General features: G+C 37.9%; 1 protein-coding gene across 4 annotated transcripts in view; it reads right to left on the bottom strand.

The window, feature by feature from the left end:
* Window positions 1–1155: 1155 nt before the first annotated feature.
* The window catches only part of map7d2a (MAP7 domain containing 2a), a 32569-nt gene continuing 17423 nt past the window's right edge, over window positions 1156–16301 (bottom strand). For 2 of the 4 annotated variants that reach the window (XM_065250480.1, XM_065250482.1), the window contains exons 16-19: window positions 13078–13900; window positions 12412–12678; window positions 2509–2544; window positions 1156–2414 (exon numbers count right to left, since the gene is read on the bottom strand). In XM_065250480.1, the coding sequence (XP_065106552.1) occupies window positions 12420–12678; window positions 13078–13900 (1082 nt within the window). In that variant the 3' untranslated portion in view covers window positions 1156–2414; window positions 2509–2544; window positions 12412–12419. Of the gene's footprint in view, window positions 2415–2508; window positions 2545–3568; window positions 3641–12411; window positions 12679–13077; window positions 13901–16301 lie in introns of all 4 variants that reach the window. The other 2 variants (XR_010526749.1, XR_010526748.1) reach the window with 2 other exon arrangements.

Raw genomic sequence — 16301 nt, 5'->3', positions numbered from 1 at the left:
TTTAGCTGGTGCTAATGCTGGTTTGGTGCTGGTTTAGCTGGTGCTGGTTTAGCTGGTGTTCACTAGCAAACCAGCACCAAAACAAAACATATGCTGGTCTTGCTGGTATGCTGTTTTTTTTCAGCAGGGGAGGCCTCATTTATAAAACAAATCCACAGCAAAGTCTATATTTATAAAAACTTAGCGCTTAGCGCCACATCAGGGTCTAAACAAACGTACGCACTTTTGCTTGTCCGATTGCTGCAGGTTTTTGTAAATATAAGTCATTCTTGCTGCTGGAAAAAGGATTTAAACATTGAAATGTGCTTTTTTATATGTCAATGACCCTAATTATGCACAGTTTAAATGCAGAGATTTGAAACTGTGCACAATTTCAAGATCATTTGCGATTTATAGATTTCACATCTATAGATGGTTTCATCGGACGCACGTGATACACGTCTGGATCCGAACCTTACTTCCGGTTTCGTTTTTTTAATGGTCTGACTAGTTGCTAAACTGATCTCTTGAACAAATGCCTCGTCGAAAATAACAAATGTGTTGGTTTCCTAGGTAATCTATGTGTTGTTTTGTTTGCTTGTTATATAAATAAACTATGTTTAAAGAATTTGTTGTTATTTATTATTAGCGGAGTTTACCGGAAGTTACGTGCGGACCGCGACAGCGGCTTGTTTATGTTGTTACCGCTGAAACGGTCTATACCCGAGTTCCTGTACGCACTTTTGAGAAATGAACGTAAGATCAAATCTAGGACGTTTTCTATGCAGCATTTTATAAAAGAGGCCCCTGGTTTCACAAAAGCTTTGCTAAACCCAGGACTAGGCTTTAGTTTAATTAAAATGTTTAAGCATCTTTTATAAACACCTCTTAGAAAAAGACATTACTGATGTGTATCTCGAGACAAATCAAGAGCAATGGCTTTTTTAAGATCTGTCAGTGCAAGTTATTTTCAGTTGAGACAGCTCAAACATGTGTCTTAGTTATGCTTTGTTTGCAAAACCAGGGGCAATAGTATGCAGTATGATTTCATTTTATTATTAGCCTTGTCAAAATGATTCATTATTTGAGTAAAGAAGACAAATGAGCTTGATATGCTTTAAATAAATTCAGATGCAATCTGGTATTCCAACAAGTAAAGGAAACACGTTTGCTGGTAAAGTCAGTTTATTTATTTCTAGGCTTATAATTATGGCTTGATGCTCATGCCACCATGCACATCACCTACAGTAATCACATTTTAAACTCACTGCTGTTATTGTAGAGACAGAAGCGGAGACACTTGCCTTCTTATAACCTGGTTTTTAAAGTTTCCTACAGCCTGATATAGCAATTTCTTTTTCAAGTAAGCACTGCTTGTGCATCCACACAAACAAAACACACAAGCCTTCATCTCTCATACCCACCTGCTCTAAAAACATGTACATCTGCAATGTAAAAAGCATAACATTTGGTTTGGATGCTTTCTTTGCTGTCAGGACTTGAAGGTATAGTTCACTCAAAAATAAAAATTATGTCATCATTTACTCACCCTGAAGTTGTTCCAAACCTGTATACATTTCTTTGTTCTGCTAAACACAAAGGAAGATATAAATGATGACAGATTTTTCATTTTTGGGTGAACTATCTCAAAGAAGTTCTAGACGGAAACTATGTTGATAAGCACATGACATTGGAGGAAGAATATGATGTCAATACTGGATTAATTACTTGTTAACTAGGCCTATGAATGGGCTTACTTGATTTTTAGAATATACATGCTCACGAATGCTCACAACTAATTGTGAGAGAGGTAAGTTTATACCCTAATGGGCTAATGTCCTGCAGTGCAAGCAAGCCAGGGGTTCAATACAGCGATGCAATGCAGGGATACTTGAGCATAAAATACAGCGATTACTCAAAACAATGCAGAATAACACTGTTACTGACTGAGAGATAGTTAACTGTCAAAGAAACATTCTTTAACTACAAAGAGTTAATATAACACACACATATAGTTTTACTTCCTAAAATGTGAGTATCCTATCAATGTTTCTCTCTATCCACGGATAATGATGATGTAACAGATCATTTTAAGAATAAGATACCTTCAAACTCTCCTACCATTATGTTTGCCCATCCATACTGAAATAAAAACACACACAGTACCACCACACATTGACTGCTTACATTCTGTCTATAATACTGAACCAGGGATTCTTTGCTACAGTGGTTGAAAATGTTGTGCTGTAAAGATTCAAAGGCAGAAGAATGTCATTTTTAATAATTACAAGATTGAAAGTAGATGGATAAATTTTGCATTCATGCCCTGCAGTAAAAAATATTTCCATTCTTTGCATCCATTTTCACGTAGTCTGTTGAAAGGGATAATAGTTATTCCCAGAGCAGCCTGCTGCATCAATAATCTGTCACGTTCCCTGTTTAATAAACAGAAATGTATTATTTAAAACCTTTATTGTTCTTTTATTAAGCGAAAACAAAGGTTTATAACAAAATTCATAATTTACTCACCCGCATTTCATTTCAAACCCATGTGATTTCCTTTATCTGCCGAATACAAACAGAAATTTTTTTTAAGCAATCTTGCTTACTTTTATTTGGATTACAATGAATGAGACCAAGCTACTAAAACTATCATAAAATCAGGGGTTTTCAAAGTGGGGTCCAGAGACCCCCAGAAGGTTCTAAGAGGTCCCTAGAAAATTTCAAGAGTTAAAGGACAAAGCAAACATGGTCACAAAGTGTACTGTGTAGCCTAATAGTTTAAATCTTTATAATATCACAATTTATCTAACACAGTTCTAAATGTTTCTTTATACAAAATATGGATATTAATTTTAGTAAAGGGGTCCCTCGCAAAGGTTCATCATATGTGGGGTCCCTGCTATCATTAAAGGAGTAGTCCACTTTACAGATGGGGTCCATTTATTTTTGTAGTAGGAAAAAATACTATGGTAAGTCAATGGGCCCCATCTTTAAAGTGGACTACTCCTTTAAAGGGCCTATGTCACAGGACTTTTTTAAGATGTCAAATACATCTTTGGTGTCCCCAGAGCACATGTGTGAAGTTTTAGCTCAAAATACCATATAAATAATTTATTATAGTATGTAAAAATTGCCACTTTGTAGGTGTGTGCAAAAATGTGCCGTTTTGGGTGTGTCCTCTAAAATGCACATGTGCAGATCAAGTGCAAACACTGATCACAATGATGGTGGTTTGTTGAAATTGAAACTCAATTGTTCTGTGAATTATTTTCTCTCTGCACTTAATGGCAGTGCTGTGGTTGGATTAAGGGGTTGGATTATTATAATAAGAGCTCCTTATGACATCATAAGGAGAGCAAAATTTCAACGACCTATTTTTTCATGTGCTTGTAGAGAATGGTTTACCAAAACTAAGTTACTGGGTTGATCTTTTTCAAATTTTCTAGGTTGATAGCATCACTAGGGACCCAATCATAGCACTTAAACATGGAAATAGTCAGATTTTCATGTCATGGCCCCTTTAAGTTTAAAAACCCCTGATATAACCAGTAATACTGTATGAATATACTGCATGAACATTATGGACCATTTAATACTTGTGGATTATTGCATTATTCTGTGTTCATTATTCTGTGTTCCAGGTGAAAGTCAAATGGGTCTGGAACAAAATGAAGTTAAATAATTAAAAAATGTGTATGTTTTGTTGAACTACTCCTCTTTTAGCGTTTTCAAATCTGTTATTGCTTATAACCCGCATCTATCACAACTAATTATACACCATTAAACATTTTCATGTAGTTATGCAGCGGTTTGCCAATAACTTACTGTAGATTTAAATGTATGTTATTTACTGGCAACAGTTTGTTCAAAGTTAAATGAACATTATACATTAAAGGCGCTCTAAGCGAATTGACGCGTTTTAGACCATAAAACATTTTTTGTTACATACAGCAAACATCTCCTCACTATCTGCTTGCTGCCTGTCCGCTGATCAAATTGTAAAAAAACGCGATCTCTGTAGACAACCCAGGCTTCACAAACGGCAATATCAACATAGTGGCCAAACCTAGCACCACAAAACAAAACAAAGTGTTCCAGCCAATAAACGACAAAAAGGATTTGGGGGTGGGTGTCGGACGCGTTCATGAAAGCACGGAAGGGAGGGGGAGGAGTTAGCTACGCTCCGTCTGTTTGAAAACAATTCAAACGTCAATAAAAATTAACGTCTCGCAGATTCGCTTATAACGCCTTTAACAAGTTAACAACCAGAAATGCTCATAAACCTTTTTCTGTTTTTATTCCTTCAGATTTTGGTTCCAGAATGCTTTCCATGAGGCTGTTATTTTAGTTTATTCTGTAAAGATAAAGATTTGTTCAGTTTAACTCAACCCCGCCAGCATTTTTTAAAAAGTTGCCAGCCAGCGGCAGCTTTTTTATGATTTTCACAATGCCTTCCAGAAAATGTTCTTCTTGAAATATATAAACCTTACAATATAACAAATGAAAGAACAGACCCTCTGCTTTAAAAAAAATATTTTTGAGCAAAAAGCTGAGATAATTGCATTTTTGATATAAATCAGATTCAGAGCGATGATCAAAACATACAAGGGTTTTCGCTTGATTCACGAGTTAATGTGTCAATGGCGGAGAAAGTGTTAATATTAATTTTAAGGGATAGTTAACCTTAAAATGAAAATTTTGTCATTGGTGACCTCCATAGTAAGAATAAAAAAATATGATGGAATTTAATGGGTACCGTCAACTGTGTGCTTACCATCATTTATCAGAATACTTCCAAAATATTTTTTTCCTACTATGGAAGTCAAAGGTCTATCTGCTGTGTGTTTACAATCATTTCTCAAAATATCTTCTGGGCTCTATCTTACACCCGGCAAAATGCAGCGCAATGCGCGACGCAAGTGTCTTTCGCTAGTTTCCACTCTAATTTTCACGTTTAGGGCCGCGTTGTTTAAATAGCAAATGCATTTGCGCCCCCTTTTGCGCCCATGGGCGTTCTGGTCTGAAAACGAGGTGTGTTCAGGCGCATTGTTGGCGCGTTGCTATTTTGAGGCAACTAAAATAGACTACGCCATTGACCAACAAAAACCTGGTCTAAAGTGTAAAGTCAATGGCGCAATGTGTTTTATGTTATTTAAAGAGTGCATTAGTAAAATGCGCCTATACACTGGAGGACAACGCGGGTTTGCTTATCACAAGGTACATGAATGCGCAGCAGCACAAAAATGCTTTTAAATATGAAAGATTAAAGGATTGAATGTAAAAGATTATTATTGAGTCTCTTGGACATAAATGAGGACTAATTATGAGACGTTAGAAGGCGTAAAGAGCTGCTTCACCTGCAGCCTGGTAAGTAAATAAATGCTTTGCTTTGAACAAATGCGTCTGTTTTTAAATGTTTTTTTAATGCTACCTCACGGATTTATTGTATATGATGACTCTGTACCTGTGGATATGGTGAGATGAGAAACATTTTTAAGTAATGCTTAAAAAAACTCTGTCCAAAGTGCTGAAACGTGAGGAGAGCCGTTTGTAAATTCTTTATCTCCTGTTTGTTACAAATAAAGTATTTTTAGAGTACAAACCTTATCTTACATACTTGTAAATTATTTTTTGATGATATTGGATAGCCATACATTTAAAGCAATTACAAGCCTGCTTTTTTACTTCCATGACTAAAAGAAAACGCGTTTTAAAGGTTTTAATAAAAAAATAACAATTTCAATACAAGTGAAAAACAACACAATTATTTAACATTAATCTTAAACTGGGGATCTTCTTCCTCTGCTTAGTTTTTCAGTTTACAAAGTCCGTCATCTAAATAGGGATTAGACATAGCGCCAGCGCAACTTGCTTTTAAAGGGGATGAGAGCTGTGACTCTCATTGGTTTACTGCACGTTACGCCCAAAATACTCCCATTACAATAGGACCTACCCTTTTCGACCATGCGCTCTGCGCAAAAAACATTTTTCCCGTCGTTAAATTAGCAAAAGTGGATTCGGACACGCCCATTTAGACGTTGCGCTGTGCGCTTTAGACAATGCGCTTAGATCGTTAAAATAGGGCCCTCTGTGTTCATCAGAAAAAAGAAATTCCTACAGGTTTAGAACAACATAAGGATGAGTAAATGATGACAGAATTTTTATTTTAAAGGGATAGTTCGGCCAAAAACGATATTAAACCCATGATTTACTCACCCCCAAGCTGTCCGAGTTGCATATGTCCATCGTTTTTCAGACAAACACATTTTCGGATATTTTAGAAAATGTTTTAGATCTTTCAGTTGATTAAATGTTTAGTTACGGGGTCCACGACCTTCAAGTCCAAAAAAAGTGCGTCCATCCTTCACAAAATAAATCCAAACGGCTCCAGGATGATAAACAAAGGTCTTCTGTGGGTAATCTGCGCGGTGTTGTTGTAGAAATATCCATATTTAAAACTTTGTTAACGAAAATAAATACCTTCCGGTAGCGCCGCCATCTTAGACTCCTCTGTATTCAGGAGAGAGTATTAGCGTAGCGTACGCACTTTTCTTAGTGACGTATGACAAATTCAGAGGGCGGGGGGAACAGAGCAGCAGCAGAGTAGCCTCTGTAGGCTGCGTAAGCTCTCATCCTGAATGCGGACGCTACTAATGCTTTGTGTACACCTAAAGACTTTGAAAAGATTTAGAAAAGACTTTATAAGATTATCAGCTCACATCTAAAGACTTGGGTTCACAGTTTTTAGTCTCAGACTAAAGATTTTACAAACACTGAATCTTGTAGTGACACTATTTACAAGACTACAACAAGATTATTTTAGCTTTTTATCATCATGCTCAGCAGTGATTTAACAAAAATGTATGCGCGTTTCCATTGTGCTTTCACACCAGCTGCGTTTTCAGCGCATACTGTGCAGTTTACAGTTTTTCTCAGTCGCTTTGGTACAATTCTCAGATCAGAATTGAAATTCTCAAAAGTACTTGTTCATTTCTCACATCATTGTGTCACTTGTGGACATCAAAAAAGCAGTTTCTTATTTCTTTGAACAAGTTGCAAATGCTTTGGTACATCCATGCAAATGATTTTGTACAATTCTCTGCTTTTTCCTACATTATCCATTGCTTATGTCATGTTGATCAAAATGTATTATAATGGGTCTCTGTTGAATAGTCTTACCCCCCACAACATTTAGGCATCAGTTCATAGTACAAGTCTTTACATGCAAAATTATTGAACAAGTTCTCATAATACAGTTCTCATAATTGTGCCGGTCAAACATATTTTTTTATAAATTTCTATTAGAAGTTTTTTCTAAATCTGTCCTGACTTGGTAAATTGCTCCCAGGTGAATCTTGACTTTCTCTAACAGACAGAAACGTCCCCAACAAGCAAAAACTGAGATGTTGAAATGATGGCTAACTATAGACCCAATATAGTCCAGCTATGAGTAACCCACTTCTACCCTAAATAACCTTGAATTTGGTTACATGCCATTTTTGCCGAAATAACTTGAAGATGTATGATATTCCAACAGGTGTTCAAGGTGTTTGCTTTCAATTCTTTTACATGATCTAAAAGTATTTGTATTGTCTATTTTTTTGGCTATGGTTAGATGTCTATTAGACTTTCACTGGCAGCCCAAATTTAGCCCTGTTAGCCAAACATGCTTGCTGGGTCAGGAGGTATAGGAAGGACTTCAGTGTAAGACAGCACTGCATGTACAGTTTTCCCTAAAGATATTGTTCAATGTTCACATTTCTACTTTTTTTCTTTGGGCTATGCAGTGCTTTTCCTTTCTGTATGGCAATGACATGGTTTGTCAATGAATTATAGTACAAACAGTAAAAGCGTAAATGTAAATTTTGTTTAGTCTCTTGCAATCAAACTCCCACATAACTTACACTAAGGTGTAAATTACAATTTACAATACTTGTCGTCAAAACTTTAGTGACAGTTTACATCAGGAAATCACTTCAGAGTAAACTGTTATATTGACAACGTGACTAAACAATTTGACTGTCTTATCCATGCACAATGACACATTGACTTGTCATTCTGATGGCAATGACATGTTCATTGACACAGATATTTGAGAGATGAATTTTGAGTAAGAGACTGGCTTTTGCAGGTTATCCATGGTGTTTTGCTACTTGTCCGAACTTTTTTGAGAAATGCACTTACTGTTTTGCAAATTGTGAGTATGATTGGAGAAATGTACCAAAGCCACTGAGAAAAACTGTAACAACAGTATAAAAATCTCAAGTTCACATTACTTTATTTTATATGCATTAATGAGCAAAGCCTCTTCAAGACGGTTTTTGACGGTCAGTGTAATTTATATAACTGTGATTTGTTTAACCCACATTGTTTTCGTGCTGTTCTGGTTCGTGTAATGACAGATATAGACACAATACACAATTATAGACATAAAAAGGCCTTGGCACATTATTCAATCTGTTTCTCTTACGTTTTAAGATAAAATTAAAAAAATCACTCAGTGATTGACAGCATGAAGCAGTCGATCGTGTTTCCCGTCAACAGTCTAAGCATAAGATTTAGATTTATAGATGTACGTTATCTGTTTCTCTGAACAGTATTAAGCTTTATGAGGACTCATTTGCTGGGCAGAGAGTGAATGACAGCGCAGTCTTCTGGTGTTTTTAAATATTTCATTGCTTTCTTTTACATTGCTCAAAGTTATGACTGTTTGAAACACACATTTATGACATTTATGGCGTCACATGTATGACCGCACGCGTGCGGTGTACGTGCTTGTGCTTTAACTTGTTAACATGGGCGCCGAAAAAAAACACGCGCCGCTTACGCGTTGCTCACGCTTGCGGTGTGAAGAATGTAAGCACATACCAGAAAACATTAGCACGTTATGCCATTCAATAGAGTGGTAGAGTTAGCATGTTAACACATACAGGCAATATCGCTCCTCTTCTTTTCTTTATCCACTCTGTCGTGGTATGAATGGCAGTTTACATCAAAAAGACACGGCTGCTCTGCCCACCGCTCATCAATGCGCTCCTCTTTATCCACGGTCCATTTTCGCCTACTTCGCGCTCGTTGTGTTTCCACGTCCGTCGACATGTTTCTTTGTTGTGACTGATGGCATCCTGTTTCCGGAGAACGAGTTTATTGGTTGTTGATTGTTTTACGTCATGAGACTACGCTGGGACTTGCGATAATATCAAACATGTTTGATATGAAAGACTAAAGAAAGACTGGCATAAATCGGGTCGCCGACTGCAGATTATCACCTCACAGTTAACGATCGAGACTACGGGAGCGCGCCGAGACTCCAGTTAGATTCCTAAAGACTGCCGGTCTTTAGTCTGGGACTGTGAAAATCCTTTGGTGTACGCTAGGCATAAGATGGCAGCGCTACCAGAAGGTAGATATCTACCTAACATTACATTTAATCAACTGAAAGATCTAAAACATTTTCAAAAATATCCGAAAATGTGTTTGTCTGAAAAACGATGGACATATGCAACTCGGACAGCTTAGCGTACACCAAAGGATTTTCACAGTCCCAGACTAAAGACCGGCAGTCTTTAGGAATCTAACTGGAGTCTCGGCGCGCTCCCGTAGTCTCGATCGTTAACTGTGAGGTGATAATCTGCAGTCAGCGACCCGATTTATGCCAGTCTTTCTTTAGTCTTTCATATCAAACATGTTTGATATTATCGCAAGTCCCAGCGTAGTCTCATGACGTAAAACAATCAACAACCAATAAACTCGTTCTCCGGAAACAGGAAGCCATCAGTCACAACAAAGAAACATGTCGACTGACGTGGAAACACAACGAGCGCGAAGTAGGCGAAAATGGACCGTGGATAAAGAGGAGCGCATTGATGAGCGGTGGGCAGAGCAGCCGTGTCTTTTTGATGTAAACTGCCATTCATACCACGACAGAGTGGAAAAGAAAAGAAGTGGAGCGATATTGCCTGTATGTGTTAACATGCTAACTCTACCACTCTATTGAATGGCATAACGTGTTAATGTTTTCTGGTATGTGCTTACATTCTTCACACCGCAAGCGTGAGCAACGCGTAAGCGGTGCGTGTTTTTTTCTGCGCCCATGTTAACAAGTTAAAGCACAAGCACGTACACCGCATGCGTGCGGTCATACATGTGACACCAGAAATGTCATAAATGTGTGTTTCAAACAGTCATGACTTTGAGCAATGTAAAAGAAAGCAACGAAATATCTAAAACCATCAGAAGACTGCGCTGTCATTCACTCTCTGCCCAGCAAATGAGTCCTCATTTAGCTTAATACTGTTCAGAGAAACAGATAACGTACATCTATAAATCTAAATCTTATGCTTCAACTGTTGACGGGAAACACGATCGACTGCTTCATGCTGTCAATCACTGAGTGATTTTTTTTCTTTTATCTTAAAACGTAAGAGAAACAGATTTAATAATGTGCCAAGGGCTTTTTATGTCTATAATTGTGTATTGTGTCTATATCTGTCATTACACGAACCAGAACAGCACGAAAACAATGTGGGTTAAACAAATCACAGCTATATAAATTACACTGACCGTCAAAAACCGTCTTGAAGAGGTTTTGCTCATTAATGCATATAAAATAAAGTAATGTGAACTTGAGATTTTTATACTGTTATTACAGTTTTTCTCAGTCGCTTTGGTACATTTCTCCAATCATACTCACAATTTGCAAAACAGTAAGTGCATTTCTCAAAACAATTCGGACAAGTAGCAAAACACTATGGATAACCTGCAAAAGCCAGTCTCTTACTTAAAATTCATCTCTCAAATATCTGTGTCAATGAACATGTCATTGCCATCAGAATGAAAAATCAATGTGTCATTGTGCATGGATAAGACAGTGAAATTGTTTAGTCACGTTGTCAATATAACAGTTTACTCTGAAGTGATTTCCTGATGTAAACTATCGCTAAAGTTTTGACGACAAGTATTGTAAATTGTAATTTACACCTTAGTGTATGTGGGAGTTTGATTGCAAGAGACTAAACAAAATTTACATTTACGCTTTTACTGTTTGTACTATAATTCATTGACAAACCATGTCATTGCCATACAGAAAGGAAAAGCACTGCATAGCCCAAAGAAAAAAAGTAGAAATGTGAACATTGAACAATATCTTTAGGGAAAACTGTACATGCAGTGCTGTCTTACACTGAAGTCCTTCCTATACCTCCTGACCCAGCAAGCATGTTTGGCTACAAGGCTAAATTTGGGCTGCCAGTGAAAGTCTAACAGACATCTAACCATAGCCAAAAAATAGACAATACAAATACTTTTAGATCATGTAAAAGAATTGAAAGCAAACACCTTGAACACCTGTTGGAATATCATACATCTTCAAGTTATTTGGGCAAAAATGGCATGTAACCAAATTCAAGGTTATTTAGGGTAGAAGTGGGTTACTCATAGCTGGACTATATTGGGTCTACAGTTAGCCGTCATTTCAACATCTCAGTTTTTGCTTGCTGGGGACATTTCTGTCTGTTAGAGAAAGTCAAGATTCACCTGGGAGCAATTTACCAAGTCAGGACAGATTTAGAAAAAACTTCTAATAGAAATTTATAAAAAAATATGTTTGACCGGCACAATTATGAGAACTGTATTATGAGAACTTGTTCAATAATTTTGCATGTAAAGACTTGTACTATGAACTGATGCCTAAATGTTGTGGGGGGTAAGACTATTCAACAGAGACCCATTATAATACATTTTGATCAACATGACATAAGCAATCGATAATGTAGGAAAAAGCAGAGAATTGTACATAATCATTTGCATGGATGTACCAAAGCATTTGCAACTTGTTCAAAGAAATAAGAAACTGCTTTTTTGATGTGCACAAGTGACACAATGATGTGAGAAATGAACAAGTACTTTTGAGAATTTCAATTCTGATCTGAGAATTGTACCAAAGCGACTGAGAAAAACTGTAAACTGCACAGTATGCCCTGCAAACGCAGCTGGTGTGAAAGCACAATGGACACGCGCATACATTTTTGTTAAATCACTGCTGAGCATGATGATAAAAAGCTAAAATAATCTTGTTGTAGTCTTGTAAATAGTGTCACTACAAGATTCAGTTTTTGTAAAATCTTTAGTCTGAGACTAAAAACTGTGAACCCAGGTCTTTAGATGTGAGCTGATAATCTTATAAAGTCTTTTCTAAATCTTTTCAAAGTCTTTAGGTGTACACAAAGCATAAATCATGGGTTTGATATCATTTTTGGCCGAACTATCCCTTTAAGGTGAACTATCCCTTTAACTTTGAACAAACTGTTGCCAGTAAATAACATACATTTAAATCTACAGTAAGTTACTGACAAACAGCTGCAGGTATTACTGTAATTTCTACAGAAATTTTTAACAGTGTATGAATGGGTATACAAACTGTCAACCTACCATCCACTTTACTGTACATGATGTTTGTCAGAGGTTGGTGGGTGGGTGGGGTTGAGTTTCGAGTCAGAGCCAGGACTACAGACCCCTTCTATTAGATTTTTGTTGCAGTCTCCCAGGTTAGATGAGGGAGAGAGTCTAGGATAAGCAACTTGCCCCGTCAGATCCAGCAGGTCCTCTAAGGCTCGCATGTTACTCGTTGCGTTCTGCTGTGGAGAATTCACTGGAGTGAATTCTGGGATGGAGATTAACTCCTCCTTTGAGATGGGACTAACAAAAGCAGGAAGGAGAATGTTCAGGTCAGGTTAAGAGAAGGAAGGGATAGTTCACCAAAAATGAAAATTCTGTCATCATTTACTCACCCACATGTTGATCTGAACCTGTATGAGTTTTTTTTATCCGGTCGAACACAAAAGATATTTTGACAAATAATGATGGCATTCACACAGTTGATGGTACCTATTAAATTCCATAAAAGGAAAACAAATACTATGGAAGTCAGTGGGTACCGTCTACTGTGTGCTTACCCTTATTTATCAAAATATCTTCTTTTGTGTTCAACAGAATAAAGAAAAAAATAACATAAGGGTTAGTAAATGATGACAGAATTGTCATTTAAGGGTGAACTATCCCTTTAAGGCCTACTTTTATCTGATCTATCAAACTCACCTAACCTCCATGAGCTGCACTTCATCTGCAGAATCGGTCGCCTTTCCACTCTTTCCAATCAACGTGTCCAGACGTATTAAGGGAAGAGGAGGTTTCGTCTCTGGCAATGGGGTCAGGGATGGAGGTGGGGTGTCCTTCCCCACCTCCTTTGGTTTTACCTGCGTCACTGTATGTCCACCAGACTGAGTAAGGGTCGTGGTCACAGCTTGTGTTGCAGTTGCTTTACCTTGGGCACTTTGTCCATTTGCATGGGGCATGTCAGATTTTTTCACAGTGTTTTCCTTCATTCCCTGAGGTGTGGTGTCTCCATTGTGTATTTTCAATTGGTTATCGGCGTCCTGTTTGACCACCTGAGTGATTGTTTGGCTTTTTCCATTGGTCAAGTGGCTCTGCTGCTTTGGTTGAACATTTGCAGGTATCTTCTGGCTGGAAATGTGTTGGTGAATATTTGCTTGTGTGTTTTGAGACGGGCTCTTCAGCGGGGTTTCCTGCACCTTCGCCGTAGATACGTCTTCTCGCTTTACCTGACCTTTGACCTCTTCTTTTACTTGTTCGTTTAACTGTTTGACTTTGTCTTCTGTTTTCACTGTAGTGGAGTTCATGTTTATTTGACCATTCAAGGTTGGGTTTCTGGGGGGTATGTGAGGAGACTTTATCTTTTCATTTGTACAGGTATCGTCTGCTTTTTGCCTAACAGCTTCTTGCTTGTAGGTATGGCTGTTTGATTGGATGTTTGCATGCGGGATTGAGGGAGAGGTAGTCTTCATGACGTTGGTCTGAGCATTGACTTCGGCACTTGCACTCAAGGTCACATGGACACCACCTGAACAGGAAACAGAGGTTTTGTACAAAACTGCAATAACAGACTGGGATATATTAGCACACCTTCAGAAGTCTGCTAGAATTGTGAATGTATCTGTAAAATACAGTCTAAAGTCTCAATCTAATTATGAGACTTAAAGCATAGAACATTTAAACAAAAGCTTTGACATGGCCTTACTCAGTCAATATTAAAGATATCAAGGTTATATTTTGTTACTATATGTAGGATGGTAATATGTAGAAAACAACAGTAAATCATAAAAAATATATACTTTTCACAAACTAAACATAAATAGAATAGAAATGCATGTTTTAACAGATGTCAGTGATACACATTTTATACTTGTGTCCCACATAATATTCAAAATTTTATTTGAACAATATGTGTTTTTCAATAAATGCATTTCCATTAAAGATTTACGCAAAACAGTATTATTTTCGAAATGTCAAGAAAATATAGCGAAATGATAGCGTTTCCATTAACCGATGTTATAAAACAAAAACCATGACGAAGGGTGTGTTCGACTCCATACGGTTTTGGCAGATGGGATCAGTGGCGGCTCGTGACTGCTCTTCCGAAGGGCACAATTTTAAAATATGTGTTCAAAGTGTCATGTGTGTTGCTCATGTTTTCAAAATATGTGTTTGTTGCATCATGTGAATCACGTGCATCACGTGTCTTGTCAAAATAAGTGCCTGCTGCATACGCGTCAAAACCGTTTATGATAAAAAAGACGCTCACGTAAACAGAAACCTTAACTGTGGGTTCACACCAGCCGCCTTTGAGGCATGGACTGTAAAAAAAGATGGCCAACCTGTTTGCTCTCTTCCATTGATAAAAATTGAAGCCGCCAGTGTCCTAATATGGCGCTGACATCTTGGGTCTTGAGTCTGCGAAGTAGCGATTTCGTAAACAGTCCTGCGCAGTAATGAGCAGGAAGTAAAGCCGCAAAATCAAGACCCCGCCCTCGCTCTCGCAGAATGCGCATATCACATGATATCACAGCTGTCAATCATGACGTGACAGCACCGTTTTTATATCATTAAATAACTAACTAAACACAAACTGATTTTAAAAACAAACATTTGATTTTACATCAGCGTGATAAAAACTACAGTAAATGACAGAAACCAGCTTCGGAAAAAAGATAATTGAAGTGTAATTAAATTTTTTAGTTGGTCTCAAGTCCCATTGAATAACATGGGGAGGCGGGCTTTATGACCTATACTGGGACCAGTCACTGGGGGGATCGAGACGATTTGGCTTTACTTTTCAGGGCTTATGCGGCACGCTTGGTTTGAGGTGTCAAATTTGCTTCTACTGCGTCCAGTTTGCTGCTTGAACATTGAGTTTACACGCTTCATTCGTGCGTGAAAGCCGCATGTGAAATTATAGTCGGCGAGACATTCATGTGGAAAACTGCGTCATGGGAGGGGCTTCTGCGACTCCGCTCACTTCCTATAATCATGTCACTACTAGAGCAAGCTCATGATTGGTTAACGCGGCGTGTTTTTCCGTCAAAGTTCAAATTTTTCAACTCGAGCATTTTCCGCGAACACAGCATAACAGTAAACTCTGATTACGCATGAGATTATGCAAGAATCTCTTTAACATAAACCCTTTAGACGCGTGTGCAGCAGGCACTCATTTGACATGATACGTAATGCACATAGGTTCCCTTGACGCGCAGAACACATATTTTAAAAAGAGAAACCACACTTCAGATCATGGGCCCTTGAAAAAGAAGTCACCGGCTGCCACTGGATGGGATACAGCGTTGGCCTAAATCTCACAAGATGTTGGGATTAGGGTTAGTTGGTAGAAATAGGATAAAACAGTGTTTATCCGGCGGAATTTAATCTGTTGCTATATCTCTTTTAGAGACAACTACTTCATATGGCGGTGCATAGGCCGACATACAGATGACACCAGCGACTTGATAGCATACAGAGCAGTTTACTCCCAAATCGCTCTCACAGTATTTTGATGTCATCTGTATGTCGGTTCTTGTGACTCCACATCAAGTCGACCATACCTCTTCTTAGGGATGCACCGATACTGATACTGGTATCGGCCTCGATACCACATTTTCTAAAGTACTCGTACTCGTTAAAAGTCCCCCGATACCTGGAATCGATACCACAGTCTGAGAAATGTCTATGTTTGAGCGGCGTGTAAGGGGTTAATGCCTCTTGTGTTGTCCAAAGAAGCAGAGTTTACAACAAACTGGAAAACTAGTCCTTTGTTTTTTTGTCAAATTATATGACTAAAGCTGTTACCTGTAAATTTAAATCATGTTTTTTATTAAGTACTCGGTATCAGCAAGTACTGAAATGCAAGTACTCTTACTCGTATTCCAAAAAAGGGATATCGGTGCATCCCTACCTCTTCTGTCTTTCAA

The sequence above is a fragment of the Paramisgurnus dabryanus genome, chromosome 5, assembly GCF_030506205.2.
Source record: "Paramisgurnus dabryanus chromosome 5, PD_genome_1.1, whole genome shotgun sequence".
Taxonomy (NCBI): Eukaryota; Metazoa; Chordata; class Actinopteri; order Cypriniformes; family Cobitidae; genus Paramisgurnus; species Paramisgurnus dabryanus.
The sequence above is the reverse complement of the archived record's forward strand: the minus strand, read 5'-3'. Positions and strand labels throughout refer to the sequence as shown.